At 47.8% G+C, this 23177-nt stretch overlaps 1 protein-coding gene across 1 annotated transcript in view; it reads left to right on the top strand.

The window, feature by feature from the left end:
- The first annotated feature begins 4287 nt into the window (after window positions 1-4287).
- The window catches only part of LOC144264768 (phospholipid-transporting ATPase ID-like), a 123196-nt gene continuing 104306 nt past the window's right edge, over window positions 4288-23177 (top strand). The window contains exons 1-2 of the mRNA XM_077816576.1: window positions 4288-4562; window positions 12212-12288. Coding sequence (XP_077672702.1) covers window positions 12246-12288 — 43 coding nt within the window. The 5' untranslated portion in view covers window positions 4288-4562; window positions 12212-12245. The remainder of the gene's footprint in view (window positions 4563-12211; window positions 12289-23177) is intronic.

Genomic DNA, 23177 nt, shown 5'->3' with positions numbered 1-23177 from the left:
CATTCCAGTGTTTCACCACCCTCCTAGTGAAAAAGTTTTTCCTAATATCCAACCTAAACCTCCCCCACTGCAACTTGAGACCATTACTCCTTGTCCTGTCATCTGCTACCATTGAGAACAGTCTAGAACCATCCTCTCTGGAACCACCTCTCAGGTAGTTGAAAGCAGCTATCAAATCCCCCCTCATTCTTCTCTTCTGCAGACTAAACAATCCCAGTTCCCTCAGCCTCTCCTCATAAGTCATGTGTTCCAGCCCCTTAATCATTTTTGTTGCCCTTCGCTGGACTCTTTCCAATTTATCCACATCCTTCTTGTAGTGTGGGGCCCAAAACTGAACACAGTACTTCAGATGAGGCCTCACAAATGTCGAATAGAGGGGAACGATCACATCCCTCGATCTGCTGGCTATGCCCCTACTTATACATCCCAAAATGCCATTGGCCTTCCTGGCAACAAAGGCACACTGCTGACTCCTATCCAGCTTCTCGTCCACTGTCACCCCTAGGTCCTTTTCCGCAGAACTGCTGCCTAGCCATCCGGTCCCTAGTCTGTAGCTGTGCATTGGGTTTTTCCATCCTAAGTGCAGGACCCTGCACTTATCCTTATTGAACCTCATCAGATTTCTTTTGGTCCAATCCTTCAATTTGTCTAGGTCCCTCTGTATCCTATCCCTGCCCTCCAGCGTATCTACCACTCCTCCCAGTTTAGTACCAGTTTAGAATTTGCGCCTGTGACTGCAGAGCCATTGGCCATTATCTTTGAAAACTCCAGGGTGATCGGGGGAAGTCCCGGACGACTGGAAAAAGGCTAATGTAGTGCCCATCTTTAAAAAAGGGAAGAAGGAGGATCCTGGGAACTACAGGCCAGTCAGCCTCACCTCAGTCCCCGGAAAAATCATGGAGCAGGTCCTCAAAGAATCAATCCTGAAGCACTTACATGAGAGGAAAGTGATCAGGAACAGTCAGCATGGATTCACCAAGGGAAGGTCATGCCTGACTAATCTAATCGCCTTCTATGATGAGATTACTGGTTCTGTGGATGAAGGGAAAGCAGTGGATGTATTGTTTCTTGACTTTAGCAAAGCTTTTGACACGGTCTCCCACAGTATTCTTGTCAGCAAGTTAAAGAAGTATGGGCTGGATGAATGCACTGCTTTCACCTGTGGGTAGAAAGTTGGCTAGATTGTCGGGCTTAATGGGTAGTGATCAATGGCTCCATGTCTGGATGGCAGCCGGTATCAAGTGGAGTGCCCCAAGGGTCGGTCCTGAGGCCGGTTTTCTTCAATATCTTCATTAATGATCTGGAGGATGGTGTGGATTGCACTCTCAGCAAATTTGCGGGTGATACTAAACTAGGAGGAGTGGTAGATACGGTGGCAGGTAGGGATAGGATACAGAGGGACCTAGACAAATTGGAGGATTGGGCCAAAAGAAATCTGATGAGGTTCAATAAGGATAAGTGCAGGGTCCTGCACTCAGGACGGAAGAACCCAATGCCCAGCTACAGACTAGGGACCGGATGGCTAGGCAGCAGTTCTGCGGAAAAGGACCTAGGGGTGACAGTGGACGAGAAGCTGGATAGGAGTCAGCAGTGTGCCCTAGTTGCCAAGAAGGCCAATGGCATTTTGGGATGTATAAGTAGGGGCATTGCTAGCAGATCGAGGGACGTGATCGTCCCCCTCTATTCGACATTGGTGAGGCCTCATCTGGAGTACTGTGTCCAGTTTTGGGTCCCACACTACAAGAAGGATGTGGATAAATTGGAAAGAGTCCAGCAGAGGGCAACAAAAATGATTAGGGGACTGGAACACATGACTTATGAGGAGAGGCTGAGGGAACTGGGATTGTTTAGTCTGCAGAAGAGAAGAATGAGGGGGGATTTGATAGCTGCTTTTAACTACCTGAGAGGTGGTTCCGGAGAGGATGGTTCTAGACTATTCTCAGTGGTAGAAGAGGACAGGACAAGGAGTAATGGTCTCAAGTTGCAGTGGGGGAGGTTTAGGTTGGATATTAGGAAAAACTTTTTCACTAGTAGGGTTGTGAAGCACTGGAATGGGTTCCCTAGGGAGGTGGTGGAATCTCCATCCTTAGAGGTTTTTAAGGCCAAGCTTGACAAAGCCCTGGCTGGGATGATTTAATTGGGGATTGGTCTTGCTTTGAGCAAGGGGTTGGACTAGATGGCGTCCTGAGGTCCCTTCCAACCCTGATATTCTATGATTCTAGAAGAAGCATGGTCCAAGATGAGAGCAGTTTGGGGACAGACTTGCAACAGGGACGGAAGTAACAAACCTGACAAGGGGGTGTAAAGCAGCAGCAAAGAGAGAGTGGGAGACTCATATAATGAAACGTCATCAGCTAATATGGGAACATTAAAAAAAAAAATCTGTGCCCAAGGAGAGAGGGAACCTGTAAGGCAAAGGGAGAGCAGGAGGTCCATTAAATATGGAGAGGAACCAAAATCCGGTGGACTTGGGAATGGCTGAAGTAGCCCTTATGAATTTAAGGAGAATGAGACCCTTGAGAGAGCGAATGTTGCAGCTGAGCTGGCAGAAGCAGGAGAAATGCCCTGTACTGGGAAGGGGAGAGCATTCCTGGCAAAAATGAAACAGTTGTCAGCAGGAAATCCTGTGTGAGAATGATCTGACTCCCAAGGAGAGCCGTCCTGCCTGCTGTTTCCTAGATTAGCTGTTCATATTAATTCTCTGCATTGTAGTATGTGGGGAAAAGATTGAATGGAAGCTGCCCCTCCTGCCCCGCCCCTCATGGCTCTTCTGAAAATAGATGTATCCTAGGAGACTAACCTTGGGATCAGCAGTGATAGGCCATGTGCTTCAGAGGCTGCTTGCCGGGGTGGAGAGGTACTCTGCATGTCCTTTCTGCACCCTGTTGCTGGTGGAATGGCCCCAGTTCTGCTGCACGCAGGGTCTTCTGTGGCTCTTCCTTTGACTGGAAGATTTGGACCTAATAAACAAACACCAATTTCATTGCTAGGCTCTTCCAGGAGCAACCCCTGACCACTCTTGTGGACTTGGCCGAAGAATCCTTTGCTTTCGTATTGCTATTACTAATCAGTTAATTCACGGATGCATTTCCTTCTTGATTAGTAGTCCAGCGCCACCCACAGCGAGTGAGATCCTGTCCACACACAGAGAAGTCATCATAGCTCCTTCCCCAAAGAAAGCCCAGCGTAAGGGGACAGACAGACAAATGGGATGCGGGAGGAGGAGAAGTAACAACATATATAGGCTTTTAATTTTAAATAAATGAGCTTCTCCCCATACCCGGCCATTCTGAGCTGGCTCGTTTCTTGCAAGCATTCGGTAGAATTGGACTTGAGGAGAGGGCAGTGGCTTCCCAGATGCATTCAGCGAATGCCTTTCATGTTTAAGGGGCAGCATGGCAGGAAGCACGAAGGTGCCTGTGGGAGACAAGGATACACGGAGGTCAAGGCTTGCATCAGTGGTGGAGGGTGAAGTGATGGGAGACAGGCAGATAGGGGCTGCATTGTGAAGTGTTCTGGAAGTGAAGACAAGAAACTTGAACTTGATCCCCTGGAGGAGGGGGACCCAGGGGGACAGTCAGAGGGTCGTGGAGGTGGTCGAAGTGACTGGCCAGGAAGATGAGCTTGACAGCTGCACTCCATATGTAGAAGGCAATATGGGTATCATGGAGACCAGAGGAGGAATTGGAATAAGATTTTATAAAGAATATAAGCCCCCATGCTTTGTGACAGAAGCCAGCCACTAGCAGCCTTGGAGCTAGGAGGAAACCCTGTAGTTCGGTTATGACGTAGTCTGTGTGGTTTCTTGTACCTTCCTCTGTAGCATCTGCTGCCGGCAACTGTTGGAGACAGAAGACTGGATGAGAAGGACCCCGGTCTAATTCTGGTATGGCAGCTCCTCTGTGCCTAAAGAGAGCTAACTGAATTTGGAATAAAAGCAGAGAAGGGCTCTCTGGTGCTCAGAAATGGATCCACTCACAAGTTCCTCCTTTTGCTTCCCCCTTTTCAAAGTGTTTTCTTTTTCTCTGCCTTTTCGTTTCCCTTTCTAAAACCCTCCACACTACTATGGAATGAGTAGCAGTGGCCCCTGGAATCCAGGCTGGACACTCCTATGCTGGGTGCTTTGCCTTCCTGCCCAAGCGTTTCACAGCTTGGTGTGACTGGCATTTTTATTTTTATTTTTTATTTGTTTAAAGGAGCAAATCCACTTTCCCTATCTACAGGAAACAGGAGGGGGGAAAAGACAGAAGAATTTGGCAAGTAGCCAAGGCCAGTCAGTGAAGTCAGTAGTAAGGAATTAAGAGTAAATTTAGTCACCAGTTCATCACAGAGGAAACCGGGTCTGCAGTGGATTTTAACGTCTGAGACAACCCTATAGTGGCTTGTTTCCCAGTTTAGAACAACTTTGCTTTCCTAGATGCACATCCTGAGTGTGCAATAACCAGAGGAGTTTAAGTTGATCTAGGGAGGGGATAAAGCAGCATATAAATGAGAAGAGAGGAGTTTATTCGAGTGCTATGGAGGGCAGTAACTGTTGCTGTGACTTTTAAAAGTCTTCAAGGGTAAGATTTAATGCTCTCTTTTGTCTTGTTTGTTTTTCTGTCAGCTTCAGTTGTAGAAAGTTTGCATTTTTAGACATGGAAGCTTTGTAAAATCTGACCAAAATGTGTTGGTTTTGGGGGGAGTTTATGACTAAATTGTAGAATTGCTGGGTGGAGCGAGCTGAACTCTGCATGATTTTAAACACAGACTATTCGGGGAAACTCGGCTATTGTTTGAATTGTTTCACAGTGAGGAAAGTGCAGTTTGCTTTTCTTTCTGCAAAACTCTCTCCCCACAGCTGTTAAGAAGTAACATGAAAACCATCACTAGCTTGTTCAAATGTGTCCAGTGCAGATCAGTACTGCTTTCCATATGTGTCAGTTTAGGGAGTATTTTATATGAAAACAGATAGCTGATATTGGGTCATTACTTCAACCCATGACAGATAACTGGCTGTATCTCTTTCCCAGTAATTATCTTGGCACATTGTAGGGCTCTAGGTCTTTTCATATGGACACAGTTTTATGAGTTTCCTTGGTACAGCATGACATTTTGATTTAAAAAAAAAAAATAGAACGATGCAAAATGAACTTGGTACACATTCATTGGATTAAAAATGGCTAACTGACAGGTCTCAAAATATAATTATAAATGGGGAATCATCATTGAATGGGTGTGTTTCTAGTGGTCTCCCTCAGGTATCGGTTCTTGGCCTTATGCTATTTAACATTTTATCAAAAACTTGGAATAAAACTTACAATTATTACTGGTAAAGATTGCAAATGAGACAAAGATTGGGGGAATGGTGAGTAATGAGGACAGGTCACTGATACGGAGCGATCTGGATCACTAGGTAAGCTGAGCGCAAGCAAACAATATGCATTTTAATACTGCCAAAGGTAAAGTTACACATTAGCAACAAAGAAAGCAGCCCATACTTATGGGATGGGGGACTCTGTCCTGGGAAACAGGGACTCTAAAAAGATTTGGGGGTCTTGGTGGACAATCAGCTGAACATGAGCTCCCAGGGCAACACTGTGGCCAAAAGGGCTAATGCCATCCTTGGATGTGTAAACAGAGGAATGTTGTCTGGGAGTAGAGATGTTACGTTACCTTGTATTTGGCACTGGTGCAACCGCTTCTGGAAGACTGTGTCTAGGTCCGGTGTCCACCATTCAAGAAGGAGGTTGATAAATTTGAGAGGGTTCAGAGAAGAGCCACGAGACTGAATAAAGGATTAGAAAACCTGCCTTACAGTGGTAGACTCAAGGAGCTCAGTCTATGTAGCTTAACAAAGAGAAGGTTAAGGGGTGACTTGATAAGTCAATAAGTACTTACACAGGGAACAGAAATTTGATAAAGGGCTCTTCAGTCTAGCAGAGGAAGGTCTAACATAATCCAATGACTAGAAGCTGAAGCTAGACAAATTCAGAGTGGAAATAAGGTGCAAATTTTTAACAGTGGGGGTCATTAACCAGAAGAACAATCTATCAAGGATTGTGGTGAATTCTCCATCACTGACCATTTTAAAATCTAGATAGAATGTTTTTCTAAAAGGTCTGCTCTAGTTCCAACAGAAATTAATTGAGGGCAGTCGTATGGGCTTGTGTTACACAGGAAGTCAGACTAGTCCTATGGCCTGTGCTATGCAGGAGGTCAGACTAGAAAGATGATCACAAAAACTCCAAGGCCAGAAGGGACCAGTGAAAACCATCAGCTTTGAAGAGCTCTTCAAAATGTAATCACTGAAGGGCTGGCTCACCTCAGAGCCTCAGCAGCGCTGTCTGGCTGCCCTATTTTTGATTCAAAGGAAAACTTGGGCTTCTAGGAAATATTTCAACTTGCCAGTTGGTGCTACTAGAGTACAGGCTGGGTCACTACTTCCAGCATGAGTCCTATTTGCAGAATTCATCACCTAGGTTTCCTAGAACTTGTTCCAGGCTGAAACCAGTCAAACCCAGCCTCACCACAAGGCAGCAAGGGAGGTCCAGTGGTTGGGTCGCTAGCCTGAGGCTCAGAAGGCCTGGGTTTAATTCTCTGTTTTGCCACAAACGTCCTGTGTGACCGTAGGCAAGTCACTTCGTCTCTTGGTGCCTTAGGTCCCCATCTGCGAAATGGTGAGAACAACCCTGCCCTACCTCCAGGACATTCTGTGAGGATATGCACATTAAAGGCTGTGAGGTGCTCAACACTACAATGATGGGGACTAGATTGTGACTAGTTTTTAATTTTGTTTGAAGACCAAAATTTTCCAATTTCAGTGCCAGAGAGAGAGAGAACTGAATCCGCCTTTACCTCTGGGCACCAGTATTTGAACAATATGGCTGAACTCTTTAGTACTGCAAAGGGAAGGCTTTACAAGCATTTACTAAAGTGGCACCATTACAAAGTCAGCACTGCCCATCATTACCCGAGAGTGGTGTCTAGACAGCACAGGCGTCTTCTCTCCTCAACACAGAAAAAAGTGCAGTGTCTTGGAGACCACCATGTGTGTGTCACCTGTTGTCTTTTTAGTTGCAGCAACCAAAGGAGAGTATTGTGTCCACTTAACAGGTGGGTAAACTAATTTGGAAAGAATAAAAAAAATGAGTTGGGAAACTTGCCTATCCTATTTCACTCCAAAAATGTCTTGCAAAATCTCAACAATCCTTCCGACCCCTGCTGATAGTGATGGAAGGTCCAAGCTCAGGGCCTCTTCTCATGGTGCATAGCATTACTTCACTCAGATCAGTTGGCTGGCATATCCCACCAGCTGCCTAAACTTGCTCTGGGTCCTCTAAATATTTATTGGTTAGCTATTTAGTACTTTAATGGAAGGATATTTTTGTTCTGAAGTTTGTGAAGGTTTATAGTTTCTTCATCAGAGGCAAATAAAACCATCCGATTACATGTCCCATTCACAGACTAAACTGCTGTGGAGAGTTATCATGTGCACAAATGGCATGTGCTCTGTGTTTCAAATATCACATGGATGTTTACATTGTGAGGCGCTGGCCAAGACACTGACCACACCCTCCATCCTGGACATTTGCCCTCTGATCATGAGAGTAGTGCAAAGTCTCCAGAGCTAATTGGACTCATTGCCACTTTTGATACGCAGAGAGCAGAAGTGCCTTCTTCACATCCAGTTTGCAGGAGGATGCCCTTCCTGATCTGGAGGATGGTGTGGATTGCACTCTCAGCAAATTTGCGGACGATACTAAACTGGGAGGAGTGGTAGATACGCTGGAGGGGAGGGATAGGATACAGAAGGACCTACACAAATTGGAGGATTGGGCCAAAAGAAATCTGATGAGGTTCAATAAGGATAAGTGCAGGGTCCTGCACTTAGGACGGAAGAATCCAATGCACCGCTACAGACTAGGGGCCGAATAGCTAGGCAGCAGTTCTGCGGAAAAGGACCTAGGGGTGACAGTGGACGAGAAGCTGGATATGAGTCAGCAGTGTGCCCTTGTTGCCAAGAAGGCCAATGGCATTTTGGGATGTATAAGTAGGGGCATAGCGAGCAGATCGAGGGATGTGATCGTCCCCCTCTATTCGACATTGGTGAGGCCTCATCTGGAGTACTGTGTCCAGTTTTGGGCCCCACACTACAAGAAGGATGTGGATAAATTGGAGAGAGTCCAGCGAAGGGCAACAAAAATGATTAGGGGTCTAGAACACATGACTTATGAGGAGAGGCTGAGGGAGCTGGGATTGTTTAGCCTGCAGAAGAGAAGAATGAGGGGGGATTTGATAGCTGCTTTCAACTACCTGAAAGGGGGTTCCAAAGAGGATGGCTCTAGACTGTTCTCAATGGTAGCAGATGACAGAACGAGGAGTAATGGTCTCAAGTTGCAGTGGGGGAGGTTTAGATTGGATATTAGGAAAAACTTTTTCACTATGAGGGTGGCGAAACACTGGAATGCGTTACCTAGGGAGGTGGTAGAATCTCCTTCCTTAGAGGTTTTTAAGGTCAGGCTTGACAAAGCCCTGGCTGGGATGATTTAACTGGGAATTGGTCCTGCTTTGAGCAGGGGGTTGGACTAGATGACCTTCTGGGATCCCTTCCAACCCTGATATTCTATGATTCTATGATTCCTGAACAAGGAACTAGCCTAGGTGAGCCATGCCTTTAGATTAGACTGTTGTATCTCTCTGTAACCAGGGCTGAAGATAAAAGGCAACTCTGGCTAATGCAGCACACAGCAGCTTGCCTCTTAAGCAGCAAAGAACACCGAGAGTACATTTACTCCTGAAACAGTCTAGATCACCGTTTCTCAAATGCAAGGTTTTCTTGCATCCACAGCCTACTGGGCAGTGATGGGGGCGGGGATCGATGGGTGTGGGGGGAGCAAAGCAGTGGCCCTTCCCCTGGGGTTGCCAGCAGGGGGTTGGGCCCTCTCCCCCTCTGGAGCCACAAACGCCAGAAGAGCAGGCAGCCACCTTCCCAGGGTGGTGGGCTTCTGGCTTCAGCCCTGGGGTGATGGGTGGCAGGCTCTGGCTATGGGGTTTTGGGCTCTGACCGCAGGGCTTTGGGTTTTGGCCCCAGGTTCGCCACCCTCCCTCCCATGCCAATACTCCTGGCTCCCACTGCCTCCCTACCCACCTCTCCATCCAGAGCTTAATTTTTCCCCCAGCTTGCCGGGGCTGAGTAAGTCTGCTGTGAAAAGCGATATTTGTGTGTTTGTTAATATCACTTTTCACTGCCTCCCAGCTAGCTAACAAGTCTGCTGTGACAAGTGATATTAACAAACATATAAATATCAGTTTTCACCGCAGCAGACCTACTAGCTAGCAAGTCTAAAAATAAAGCAACCAAAAAAGCAAAAGAAACAACAACAAAGACAAAGCACCTTCTTTTGTTTCGTTCTGTTTAGATCCAGTAAAGAATTGAGACAACTGTACATTATTTTTATTATTGAGTCTACAAAAAACCCCAAACCTCTATATAGATAAATTACAATGATTTGGACGTGGCTATATGCATATTTATTGGTTTTTCCTAAAGTTAATTAAGTATTTTAGGAAAAATTGTCAGAGCGACCACCAGTAAGAGTTGGTGGCCGCACTCTGAGACCACCAAAAATTTTCTCGTGAGAACCCCTGGGCTAGATCCTGGCTCTTATCTTTAAGACTTTCAAAGGCTTGGACCTGGTTTACAGACACCCCCTCTCCCACCAAGGCAGCTGCTCTCATGGATGCTGAAACAATATCCACAGCGAGACTCGCAGAGGCAGTGTCAAGTCTTTAACTGTGGACTCCTCTTTTTGGGGGGAGCTGAATGAATCCTAGTTAGACTGTGTGCAGAACACAATGCTAAAGCCTCTTTGCAGTAACAGGAGAAGAGTTAATCCGCTATTAAACAAAAACCACCACCACCACCCCTCGGGATGCAGACTCTGGTAAATCAGTGACTGAGCTTGGTATGGTGGGCAACAGAGCATCCCAATTCTGTGTGTGATGCCAATGCTGTATGGGAGTGGGGAGGATGGATGAAGTGTTAGCTGCTGTGGGGTGTTTTTTTTTTTACATCCCAGGCTTAATGAGTTACAGCTACTCAGGAGCAACTTTGCATTAGCATTTTGGGCAGAGAGGATCTACACAAGAAGGTTTGGATCCAGATCAAAGCTTCTCCAGGGATCTGGGGTTTTTGTTTGTGTTTATCTCTAATTCCAGGAGGGGAGAGGAGACCAAATTAATTCCCTGCACAACCGCAGTGAAGCTACACCAGGGAGGCATTTGGGCCAATATATACCCTTTATTTAGTTCTTAGAACAGGGAGAAAATGTATACAATCTGATGTTCCTGTCCCCTCAGGTGTCTTCACTGCGGATGACTAACTGGTCGTAGAATTAATCTCAAATGAGAACTGGATTCTCCCTGTTGAAGTTACACATACCCACACACTGCGGCCCTTGTTGCTTAAGTGGGAGAAGGGTCAGGGTCTTTCGCATGGAATTCATTTCTGGAGGTTGTTTCAGCCAGATGTTTGTATTTTCTTCTTTAACAGTTTGTGTTATGAATATAACGTTATTTCTTGTATTAAATACTGTACTGGTTAGATTTCTCTGCACCACACAGAGCTGTATGGAAAACATGAGCCAGGGCTGGATGTGGAGAATTCGGGGCAAGCTTTATACCTTTAGAAGCTTATCTGAGGTCACCACTGTTAGCGTGTCCTTCATGAGCAGTTCTGGCATCAGGATACTGGACTGCAAGGACGGGTGTCTGTACCTCAAGGCCTTCACTTCATGCTAGGCATCTGATCAGGAATTGAGTCAACCTCAGAGTGGCAGAGCATAGAAAGAGAATGGTACTTAATCAGAACTAACTGAATGCCAAGGCTTCTCCATATCAGGCTCGGCAGAAATTAGTGCTGTGCTGGGATATGAGCTGCAGAACTCAGACCCAGAGATACTGCAATAGTAGGCTACGAAGGGTATTGGCTCATTCCTGTTCTCTACAACAGCTCTTATTAAAAATGAAAGAGAAACCCTAAACATGTGGAATAGGTGGGGGCTGAAAATGAAGAGTTGCTTGAGAACTAAAAGTAATGGACATTATCCCGTGACCGAATATGCTGACCCTTGCAGCAAAGACACTAGTTGTCTGTGGCTTTGCGCTGGGACTCCGTATTCCAGAGATGGTCTGCGGTTTTGTTCTCAGTGGCTGTATTTTGAGGAATCATTTCCCACTAAAGCATGAGAGCTTTTGGCCTTGCCTCATTGCTGTTGTCCAGAAAACTTGTTTTAATAACAACATGGGGAGTACCTCAACCTTCCCAGGCTGGCCCCGTTAGCCAGGTAAGGCTCAGTTCCTGACAGCAATCATGGCAAAATCCATCAAGCACGCAGGGGAATGGAGACTTGTCGGAGTGTGGGAGGGGTCTTCCGGCTAGAGTAGGGGGTTGGAGTATATAGGGGGTGTATGGACTCTGGGTATCACTTACCTCAGGTGGCTCCTGGAAGTGGCCGGCATGTCCCTGCAGCCCGTAGATGGAGATGTGGCCAGGTGGTTTTGCACACTGCCCCCATCCACAGGCGCTACCCCCGCTGCTCCCATTGGCCGCAGTTCCTAGCCAATAAGAACTGTGGAGCCGGCGCTCGGGACGGGGGCAGTGTGCGGACCCTCCCTGGCCACCACTGCGCCTAGGGGCCACAGGGACATGCTGGCCATTTCCAGGAGCCGCATGGAGCTAGGGCAGGCAGGGAGCCTGACTTAGCTCTGTTGTGCCGCCGACTGGGACTTTTAATGGCCTGGTCAGTGGTGATGACCAGAACCGCCAGGGTCCCTTTTCGAAGGGGTGTTCCGCTCGAAAGATGTCTGGCAACCTAACTGTCACTGTGAGTGCTAGCCTCAGGCCATACCTGTGCACCCCCAAGGCAATGTCTGTGAGTGCAGGTGGCACGAGGGAGGAGGGCCCTTTGCACCCTGTCTCCCACCTGACCTATTCCCTGTGCAGGATCAGGAACCAAGCAGCTCCAAATGTCCTAGTCAAGTAACCTGTGTTTATGCAGGATTATTGGGAAACCTGAGCTGATTATGTAATTAAAAATCACCACATGAAGAACTGCAGCCATTGGTCATATTGTTTAGGAATTGAACTCTTCCATTTGAAGGCCGCAAACCTTTACTTTTTGTGCGGCAGGAATCCCCATTGTAACTAATCTTCTCTTTTCTTCTCCAGAAATTCCATGGAACTGCACTGAAAGAAACTTGGGATGCCGCTATTTGGATTAAAGTTTGGAAAGAAGAAATTGAAAGGTAAGGCAGAGCCAGGTGGATCCCAGTGTCTGTGACAATCCACAGAATGTACACACAGGACCCAGTCTCTGACTCCTACATAAATGCGTGGGAGCACGTCTTACACCTGTGGAGTAGGCCGGGAAGTCTAGGGACAGCCACTTTCTGTTCCCTTGCCCAGCACTGGGAACTCCCCCAGGGAGGTGCTGTAAATTGAGTCCCAGTGAACAAGATAATGTTTAAACAGAACAGTGAAGCTTGAACTAAACCCCGGGAAATGGCTGGGCTTGGAAAACCTGGGGCTTGTCTCCTTTTACGCACAGCCCTGTGGCACGGCACCCTCCAATGGCTGACGAAACATGCGGCTGGCAAACGGGGATGTGGAATTAATGGCAATGACCCAGGTACACCTCTCTGCTAGGAGGCAGGGAGAGGAGCAGAGAGAGTGACATGGGGTGGCAGCGGTAGGGAACTGGAGCCGGTTCACACCGGTTTGCGTGAGCCGGTTGTTAAATTTTGAAGCCGTTTTAGAACCGGTTGTTAACCCGCTTCCCTGCAGGGGGCGCTGAGGCTTTGATGGGCTCCGTCCGGGAAGTGATGTGATTCCTCCTCCGGCCGCCAGGGGCGCTGCGCTGTGGGAGCCACGTGGGCTGCCCCTGGCCCTGGGCACCAGCCCTGGTGCTGCTCCCCTGGCCCTGGGGCTCCCGCTGCTGCCTGGGGGGTCCCCAGCTGCTCTGCTGGGCCAGGGCTGCGTCCTGCTGCTCTCCCTGCCAGCCCCGCACCCCCTGCCCGCAGCCAGCCCCGCACCCCCTGCCCGCAGCCAGCCCCGCACCCCCTGCCTGCAGCCAGCCCCTGTCTCCAGCCACCCCCTGAACCCTCTGCCTGCAGCCAGCCCCTGCCTCAACCCCCTGACCTGCCTCCAGCCACCCCCTGCCCTGCCCGCAGCCAGCCCCTGGTGCACCCCCTGCCCTGCCTGCAGCCAGCCCCTGCCTCCAGCCACCCCCGCACCCCATGCCCGCAGACATCCCCTGCCGCACCCCCTGCCCTGCCCGCAGCCAGTCCCTGTCTCCAGCCAGCCCTGCACCCCCTGCCTGCAGCCAGCCCCTGCTGCACCCCCTGCCCTGCCCGCAGCCAGCCCCTGTCTCCAGCCAGCCCCACACCCCCTGCCCGCAGCCAGCCCCTGCTGCACCCCCTGCCCTGCCTGCAGCCAGCCCCTGTTGCACCCACCCCCTGCCCTGTCTCCAGCCAACCCCAAACCCCCTTGCCTCCAGCCAACCCCGCACCCTCCTGTCTCCAGCCAGCTCCGCACCCCCTGCCCTGCCCGCAGCCAGCCCTGCACCCCCTGCCTCCAGCTAGCCCTGCCCCATGCCCCTGTCTGCAGCTGGCCCCACGTCCACTGGTGCCCTGCAGTTTCCAGGGCAGTAACCCTGCACACCTGCTTCAACGAGGGGGGCAGGGAGCAGCTGGGACCCACACGTGCACACCCTAGGGTGACCAGACAGCAAGTGTGAAAAATCAGGACTGGGGTGCGGGGTAATAGGAGCCTATATAAGAAAAGGACCCCAAAATCGGGACTGTCCCTATCAAATCGGGACATCTGGTCACCCTAGCACACGCCCAGGGTGTGGCAGGGACCCACAGCTGTGAAATGGAGCTCATTTCTAGGTCAGGCCCATCTTTTTGAAAAAGAACTTTAGGCAGGGTTAACACACCCTTATTTTCCCGGCCTTGTTCGGCTTTTTGGTTCTTAAATCGCTGTCCGGGAGGAATTTTTAAATTTTAAAAGTTCCTCCCAGGAAAATACGGACGTACGGTAACCCTGTTGGTACAAAAAATACATACTGGGGCACATCCCTTACATCAGAACTTTTTATAGGGAGCCGGTTGTTAAGATTTTGGCAGCTCAGCGCTGGGTGGCAGTGATCTGAAAGCTACAAAGCAGGGGAGTGCTATCAGCCACAGAGACTCTCCATATCCTGCACTCCCTGAGATTCCAAGTCAGAGCCTGGGACAAGAGGGAGTGAAGCTAGGGAGCAGCCAGTCTGCCCAACGTGATCTTCTCAAGACCCCATGGTGTCTCCACTGGAAATCCATGCAGAAATGGACTCTGCTTGGAGCAGCATGAACTTCCATTCTGCATCTGCAACAACTGCTGTGGCTGGGGGATAGGGCTCAGGACAGGTGTAGCAGGGAGGCCAAGGGCAGCTCTTCTGAGAGAGAACTGGCATCAGCTAAGCAATGCTGCAGTGGAGGCTGACTCCTTGTACAGCGGCCCTGGGATCCAGAGACTCTGCCTGCTGACTCTTGGGCTCTGAGGACGAAGAGGCTTTGTTCTCTTTAGATCCGCTAGGCTACAAACCCCTCTCTGGCAGGAGCTTGGACAGTCTGGTCCCTTGTAGTGTCCCATGGCCTTTTCTTCTTTCCCATAGGTATTTTAGTGCGAGCAAGTCCACTTGAGTGTAACTTGCACCTTCTGTCAGACCCTTGGCCATGCTCCTTGCACCAACTTCGACCCTCTCAGGGCATAGCTACACTTGCAGATGTAGAGCGCTTTGAGTTAAACCAGCCTTCAGAGAGTGCAGTAGGGAAAGCGCTGCAGTCTGTCCACGCTGACAGCTTCAAGCACACTGGCGTGGCCACATCTGTAGCATTTGCAGAGGCATTGGGAGCGATGCATTATGGGCAGCTATCCCAGCATGCAAGTGGCTGCAATGTGCTTTTCAAATGGGGGTGGAGTGTGACAGGGAGTGTGTTGTGTGCATATGGGAGGAGAGAGAGTGGGTTTTTGGGGGGCTGAGAGCATGTCAGCATATTGTCTTGTAAGACCAGACAGCAGAAGACCTCCCCCCTGGCCTCTCTCTCTCTCACACACAGCTTTCCACATGAATGGTTGCTTTCTCTCGGAGCAGATAAGCAGCTGGCTGACAGAAACGGAGCTTTCAAAGGGCATTTGCGCATTCCTACAGCCGATTCCAAACAATGACAAGAGTGGCCACTTGACTTAAGGGGACTATGGGACGTTTCCGGAGGCTGGTCAGAGCACAGTAAAGCAACCCCTCGTCCACACTGGCGTCGCGGCACTCCAGCGGGGACGCAGCAAACGTTATCCCAGTCGCCGAGGTGGAGACCAGCAGCGCTGTAGCCGTGGAGTCAGAGCGCTCTACGTGCCTTGCCAGTGTGGACGGGGAGCGAGCTAGTGCGCCCGGGGCTCCTTTTATGGCGCAGTAACTCGCAAGTATAGCCAAGCCCTCAGACTGTCACTCATTCATTGACGTGTAACCTGCCCTCTTTGCACTCCTCCTTCCCGCTGGGCCCATTGAGTCTAAGGGACGCCACCTCCCACGCTGAGGGCAGGTCAGAGAGGAGAGCAGCAGCAAAGGTCACTAACAGGAAGGTATAAGAATGTGTTAAGTTCACACGTCCTGTAATCCCGGGGGCCAGGTCGGCACTATAAACGTACACTGTTATAACAGCATCGCTCTCGGGTGTGAAAAATCCACCCCCCATGAGCGACTCTGTTGTACTGACCGAACCCCTGGTGTAGGCAGCACTACGCCAATGGAAGGGCTCCTCACAGCGCCATGCCACCGCCGCTTGGGGAGGAGGATTAACGACACCGGTGGGAGAAGCTCTCCTGTTGACAGGATAGCATCTTCACGGGCGGGCTGCAGCAGCACTGGGGCAGCTATGCCCCTGCACCATTTGAAGTCTAGACCTGCCCGTGGTGTGTGCTACTCTCACGCAGGTTCCTTGAGTCTTGATTAGACGTAGGGCTTTACACCAGGCATAGCGTTTCCTCATTCCACGCCATAGGTCCTAGACGGACACCTCCCTCTCTGTCACGAGATGGCGTTCAGAGAGGAGGCATTTTCCCTGGCCTTTGCAGGGATTCTGTTTGTTTCTCTCTGTCCAAAGAGGTATAAGAATATAAGAATGGCCAGATCAATGATTCATCTAGCCCAGTATCCTGTCTTCTGATAGTGGCCAGTGCTAGATGTTTCAGAGGGAATGAACAGAGCAGAGTGATTAATCATCTGTCATCCAGTCCCAGCTACTGGCAGTGTGAGGTTCAGGGTCACCCAAAGTATGGGGTTGTCCCCCGATCATCTTGGCTAATAGCCATTGATAGATCTGTCCTCAAGGAACATTTTTTATACTTTTGGCCTTCACAACATCCCTTGGCAATAAATTCCAGTGGTTCACTGTGCGTTGTGTGAAGAACTTTCTTACGTTTGTTTTAAACCTGCTGCCTATTAATTTAATGTAGTGACTACTTGTTTGTGTGTTATGTGTTATGTGAAGGGGTAAATAACACTTCTTGATTCACTTTCCCCACACCCGTCATGAGTTTATAGGCCTCAATCACATCCCCCCTTAGTCGCCTCTTTTCTAAACTGAACAGTCCCAGACTTTTAATCTTTCTTCAAATGGAAGTTGTTCCATACTCCTAATCATTTTTGTTGTCCTTCTCTGTATTTTTTCCATATTTTCTGAGATGCAGCAACTGGAACTGCACGCAGTATTCAGGGTGTGGGCGTACCATGGATTTATATAGTGTCATTATGATATTATCTGTCTCATTATCTATCCCTTTTCTAATGATTCCTAACATTCTGTTAGGCTTTTTGACTGTCGCTACACATTGAGTGGATGTGTTCAGAGAACTACCCATGATGACTGCAAGATCTCTTGCTTGAGTGGTAACAGCTAATTTAGACCCTTTCATTTTGTTTGTATAGTTCGAATTATGTTTTCCAAAGTGCATTACTTTTCACTTATTGACATTGAATTTCATCTGCCATTTTATTGCCGTCACCGAGATCGCCTTGTAACACATCACTGTCCGATTTGAACTTAACTATCTGGAATAATTTTACATTGTTTGCAAATTTTACCTCCTCACTGTTTACTCCTTTTTCCAGATCATTTATGAATATGTTGACCAGCTCTCGTCCCAGCGCGGATCCTTGGAGCACCCCAGTAATTACCCCTCTCTACTGTGAAAACTGACTATTTACTCCTACCCTTTGTTTCTTATCTTTTAACCAGTTACTGATCCACGAGAGCACCTTCCCTCTTATCCCATGACAGCTTACTTTTCTTAAGAGCCTTTGGTGAGGGACCTTATCAAAGGTTTTCTCAAAGTCCAAGTACACTGTATCCACTGGATCACCCTTGTCCACATGTTTGTTGAGCCCCTCAAAGAACTCTAATAGATTGGTGAGGCATGAATTCCCGTTAGAGAAGCTATGCTGATTCTTCCCCAACAAATCGTGTTCATTTATGAGTCTGATAATTCTGTTCTTTACTATAGTTTCATCTAATTTGCCTGGCACTGAAGTTAGGCTTACCAGCCTGTAGTTTCCAGGATTGCCTCTGGAGGCGACTTTAAAAATCAGTGTTACATTAGCTATCCACTAGTCATCTGGTACAGAGGCTGATTAAAGAATAGATTGCATACCACAGTTAGTCCTTCTGAAATTTCATATGAGTTCCTTCAGAACTCTTAGGTAAATACCATCTGGGCCTGGTGACTTATTACTGTTTAATTTATCCATTTGTTCCAAAATCTCCTCGAGTGACACATCAATCTGGGAGAGTTCCTCAGATCTGTCACCTAAAAAGAATAGCTTGAGTGTGGGAATCTCCCTCACATCCTCTGCCGTGAAGACCAATACAAAGAATCCTGTTAGCTTCTCCTCAACAACCGTGTCTTCCTTGAGTGCTCCTTTAGTGCCACCATCATCCAGATGTACTACCAAAACTGACAGCATTTCTTAGTCTTTTGCTAGTTGCTCTTCAAATTATTTTTTGGCCAGCCTAATTACACTTTTACACTTGACTTGCCAGAGTTTATGCTCCTTTCTATTTTCCTCAGTAGGATTTGGCTTCCAATTTTTAACAGATTTTTTTTGCCTCTAACCACCTCTTTCACTCTGTGGTTTAGCCGTGGCAGCATTTCTTGGTCATCTTAATATTTTTTTTATTTGGGGTATACATTTAGTTTGAGCCTCTATTATGGTGTATTTAAAGTTTCCATGCAGCTTGCAGGCATTTCACTCTTGTGATTGTTTCTTTTGATTTCCATTTAACTCGCCGCCTCCTTTTTGTGTCATTCCCCTTTTTTAAGTTAAATGCTACTGTGGTGGGTTTCTTTGGTATCTCCCCCGGCAAGGATGTTAAATTTAATTATGTTATTGGTGCTATTACCGAGCGGTTCAGCTATAAGCACCTCTTGGATCAGATCCTGTGCTCCACTTAGGACTAAATCAAGAATTGCCTCTTCCCTTGTGGGTTCCAGGATTAGTGTCTCCAAGAAGCCGTCATTAATGGTGTCTAGAAATTTTACCTCTGCATCCTGTCCTGAGGTGACATGTTCCCAGTCAATATGGGAAGAGCTGAAATCCCCCATTATTATTGAGTTTTCTAGTCTTGTAGCCTCTCTAATCTCCCTGAGCATTTCACAGTCACTGTCACCATCCTGGGCAGGTGGTCGGTAGTCTATTCTTACTGCTATACTCTTATTATTCAAGCATGGAATTTCTATCCAGAGAGATTCTGTGGTATAGCTGGAGTCGTTTAAGATTTTTACTCTGTCTGATGCTACTCTTTCTTTCCTATATGGTGCCACTCCCGCACCAGCATGACCTACTCTGTCATTCCTATCTATTTTGTTCCCTGGTATTACTGTGTCCTATTGATTATCATCGTTCTATCAAGTTTCTGTGTTGCCTATTATATCAATCTCCTCATTTAATACCAGGCATTAGTATTTAGACTCCTAGCACTGGTTTACAAGACACTTACAAAATTTGTCACTATTTAGTTGTCTGCCTTCACATGTTGTAATTGGGTTAGTCCTGCTTATAGTTTAATATGAAAAAGAATTATGGTACCCTCTCCTGGATCTTGGAAGACCAAAAGAGTTCCTTCAAGGGATTTATTTTTGATCAGTGCTGCTATATCCCCTCACCTGGGCAGTACGGCTGGGCTTGGGGCATTTGAGTGAAAGAACAGGGGCGTCCACACGTCACTCAGCATCTCATAGGAACAGACTGTGGTCTCCGGTGGGAAGGCTCTCTTCCAGGTCGGGGCCAGTTTGGCTTTGGCACCTTAGTATTTCAACCAGGGGCCTGTCTGTGTGGGGTCAGCATATGTCCGGGTGTTCTCAGACACAGCCTCTCTTCTCTGTCCAGATGGACTTTTCAAACAACAGGCAATGTTTGGGGTTTTTGCAGAGGAGGCAAGCTGCAGCTCAGAAAGAGCCCCGATTGGTCTGCTTCATGACTGGTCCCTCCATTGCATCTGCAGCTGGTTGGTCTATTCCCCTGCAGCCGTAGCTGCTGGATCCCCCCACCCAGGCGCTGGCTCCCAGCCCTAGGGAGGTGGTCCCGCAGGGAGGCACTGACGGATGGCTGTTGCTGTGTCCTGGGCTTGCGCCAGCTGCCCTGCCGCTGTGACACGGAGCGATACTATTCCCCACCTCCAGTGAGCTCCCCTGCTGCAGCTCCCCCAACTGTACCCCACCCCCCCAATTCCACCCCCTCCAGCAGTGTCCTCTTTTTGGGAACCTGAAATGTGGTAACCCGATCAGTCTGTGATCCCACTGTCCCTTGGAGCGCCTGGACTTGGACAACTGCACTGCTTGGTTCCAGCCAAATGGAAGGCTACCTAGGCTTTGATTTTTCACTGAGACTCTGTTTCTCGGAACCATAATGAGGAGTTTTCTAGTCCAGTGTCTTGACTTCAGAGGGACATTCAGACCGTCTGTTTCTTCTTGTGTTCTGCACACTACAGGACAAATCAGACCTTGCTAGCTCTAAAGGAGCATAGTTAAGAGGGAAAGATCATTTATTTCCATATTTTAAAGGGTTTATACAGACAATGGACACTCAAAAAGCCAAAAAGCTGGGTCAGTTTCTTTATTTTCTCTTTGGTGTGGATGCAAATATTATTCCCAAATTAAGGCCTCACAGTTCAGAAGAGGTTTAACAGCTTCCTGAAAGTTAATTTGTAACTCTTTAGAATGAATGGGATTTGTTTCTTTACAGCTTCCTGTTTTTATTCATGCTTGGTTCAGCTCAGCGATTCTCACCAAATTTATGGGAAATAAAGAGTGAAACTAAAACTTTCAAGAGAATGAAGCATGTTTACTTTTAACCAAAAAAACAATCTATGTTAAAGGTTATTGCTGGGGCTAGCAGAAAACTCCATCTGCCACCTCCCACCTCAAACATCCTTGCCCACCCCCCCGCCACCACCAATAGAAGGTCAGAAGGTAAGGGACCTTCTGGTCAGGAACGAATTGTGAAGTGAGCTGTAGCTCACAAAAGCTTATGCTCAAATAAATTGGTTAGTCTCTAAGGTGCCACAAGTCCTCCTTTTCTTTTTTTAATGAATTGTTTGTGACTCACCAATGAGGTTTTTGAGTCTCTTGTTGCTGGGACATTTTGCTGGAAATTGACAATAAGAAAGCCCCTGGTCAGAACTTGGAGACCAGTTTTCATCCTGCTTGAATAATGGCTTCATAAGTAGAAAAACTAATATTTAATCACCGCATTTACTTTTTAAGCAGTACGGGTCTGATTCCCCCTTTGCTATCACCAGTGTAAGGCCACTGAAGTCGATGAACTTAGGATATAGGGATACCAGATTGGAACATGCAGGGCCAACACCAGCTAGTTGAGAGGAAGGTGCAAGTAACCCCATAATAAACATCTATGGGATAATCTGCCCCCCAAGAAGGTTTCATCCTAATCCCTAAGAGCTAGAGACTGGCTTTTAACCGTGAAGTATGATGATTGATATTCCTTCCAAAGAGTGCATGAGCTTTTATATTGTTGGTAGCCATATAACTGTCCAGTCCCTCTTTGAATCTTGCAAAATTATTGGCCTCAATGCCATCCTGTGACAATGAAGAGTTACCCCAGATTACACAAATGTAAAGGAGAATGGAATTTAGCCCTAACATTCAAATCCTGCAGCTCTGGAGCAGGCAAACCTCCCCCGATGTCATTGGGAGTGTAAGCTATGGGCCCGTAGGATTTTGTCAGAAAGCTGTAGAATTAGTAAACCAGGATGTCAAAGGAGGAAGCAGACTTTTTCAAAGAGTCTCTCACTTGGCCTCTTGTCATAAACGGAGTCTGTTCTCAGCAAGGGAACTGCTTCAGGGGTTACACTGGTGTAATTGGGATCAGAATTCATCTCATTAGGGTCAAAAACATTTCATGGTTTCTTCCTTGTGAGATGCATACCTTGCCTTATGAGCTGTGGCCTAAGCAAACTGAGTGGAGTTTTCTTTTACATGTCACTGCAGTCCTGTTAAATAGTAACTAGATGTGAGACCGAAGCAGATGCTCTGAATAAGAATTTGTACTTTGGGGTTATTTATACAAAGGAGGGACATATGTATACACGGTTTAAAACTAACCTTTATGAAACACGATTTTTACATTTGATACTGTTTCAAACAGTTGCACCAAAAGCTTTGGGGAGAATTTATTGCTGAGTGGTTGGCACTTGACAAAACAGATGGAGGTGGAACAGAGAGAGATGCAATGCTTAGGTAGAAACCAATCAGCAGTGCTGCAAGGGAAGGCAAAGGGAGAGCTTTTCTGATCTGCAGCCAACCTTGCTTTGGAGGGGTGGGGATTCAGGATGCTCACAGAGAATGGAAGAAAACAATGGCGAAGTCATGATCTCAGTTACACCAGTGTAAATTTGGAGTGACTGCACTGATACCTAGAGAGTTATTCCAGAGTTAATGATGTAAACAAGAACAGAATTTGGCCTTGATTAATCAATGCTAGGGAAACAAGTGTACTGCTCCCCATATGAGCTAAGCACAAGTTGTGTTACAGGGAATACTCTGTAGCTGACTCTTTGGACATAGACTCATAGGGTATGTCTACACTATGAAATTAGGTTGAATTTATAGAAGTCGGTTTTGTAGAAAGCGTTTTTATACAGTCGATTGTGTGTGTCCCCACACAGGTGCTCTAAGTGTGTTAACTCGGCGGAGTGCTTCCCCAGTACCGAGGCAAGCATCGACTTCCGGAGCGTTGCACTGTGGGTGGCTATCCCACAGTTCCCGCAGCCTCCACTGCCCATTGGAATTCTGGTTGAGATCCCAATGCCTGATGGGGCTAAAACATTGTCACGGGTGGTTCTGGGTACATATCGTCAGGCCCCCGTTCCCTCTCTCCCTCTGTGAAAGCAGCAGCAGACAATCGTTTCGCGCCTTTTTTCTTGAGTTACCTGTGCAGATGCCATACCACGGCAAGCATGGAGCCCGCTCAGCTCACTGTCACCGTATGTCTCCTGGGTGCTGGCAGACACGGTACTGCATTGCTACACAGCAGCAGTTCATTGCCTTTTGGCAGCAGACAGTGCAGTATGACTGGTAGCCGTCGTCGACGTAGTCCTGGGTGCTCTTTTAATCGGGCGCCTGGGCAAACATGGGAGTGACTCAGCCAGGTCATTTCCCTTTTAAGTTTCGTCTCGTGGTGATTCAGTCCTACCGGCAATGCACTATCTTTTAACCTCCAGCCAGCAGAAGATGATGGCTAGTCGTCATGCTGAACTGTCTTCTGCCAAGCACCCAGGAGATGATGATGGCTAGCGGTCGTACTGCACAGTCTGCTGCCAGCAAGATGTATAAAGATAGATGAAGTGGCTCAAAACAAGAAATAGACCAGATTTGTTTTGTATTCATTTTCTCCTCCTTCCCTCCGTGAAATCAACGGCCTGCCAAACCCAGTTTTGAGTTCTATCCTTGAGGGGGCCATTCAGTTTCTCACAAAGCCACCCCCTTTGTTGATTTTAATTCCCTGTAAGCCAACCCTGTAAGCCATGTCGTCAGTCGCCCCTCCCTCCGTCAGGGCAACGGCAGACAATCGTTCCGCGCCTTT

The sequence above is a fragment of the Eretmochelys imbricata genome, chromosome 5, assembly GCF_965152235.1.
Source record: "Eretmochelys imbricata isolate rEreImb1 chromosome 5, rEreImb1.hap1, whole genome shotgun sequence".
NCBI lineage: Eukaryota > Metazoa > Chordata > Testudines > Cheloniidae > Eretmochelys > Eretmochelys imbricata.
This window is presented reverse-complemented; position numbering and strand designations above follow the sequence as displayed.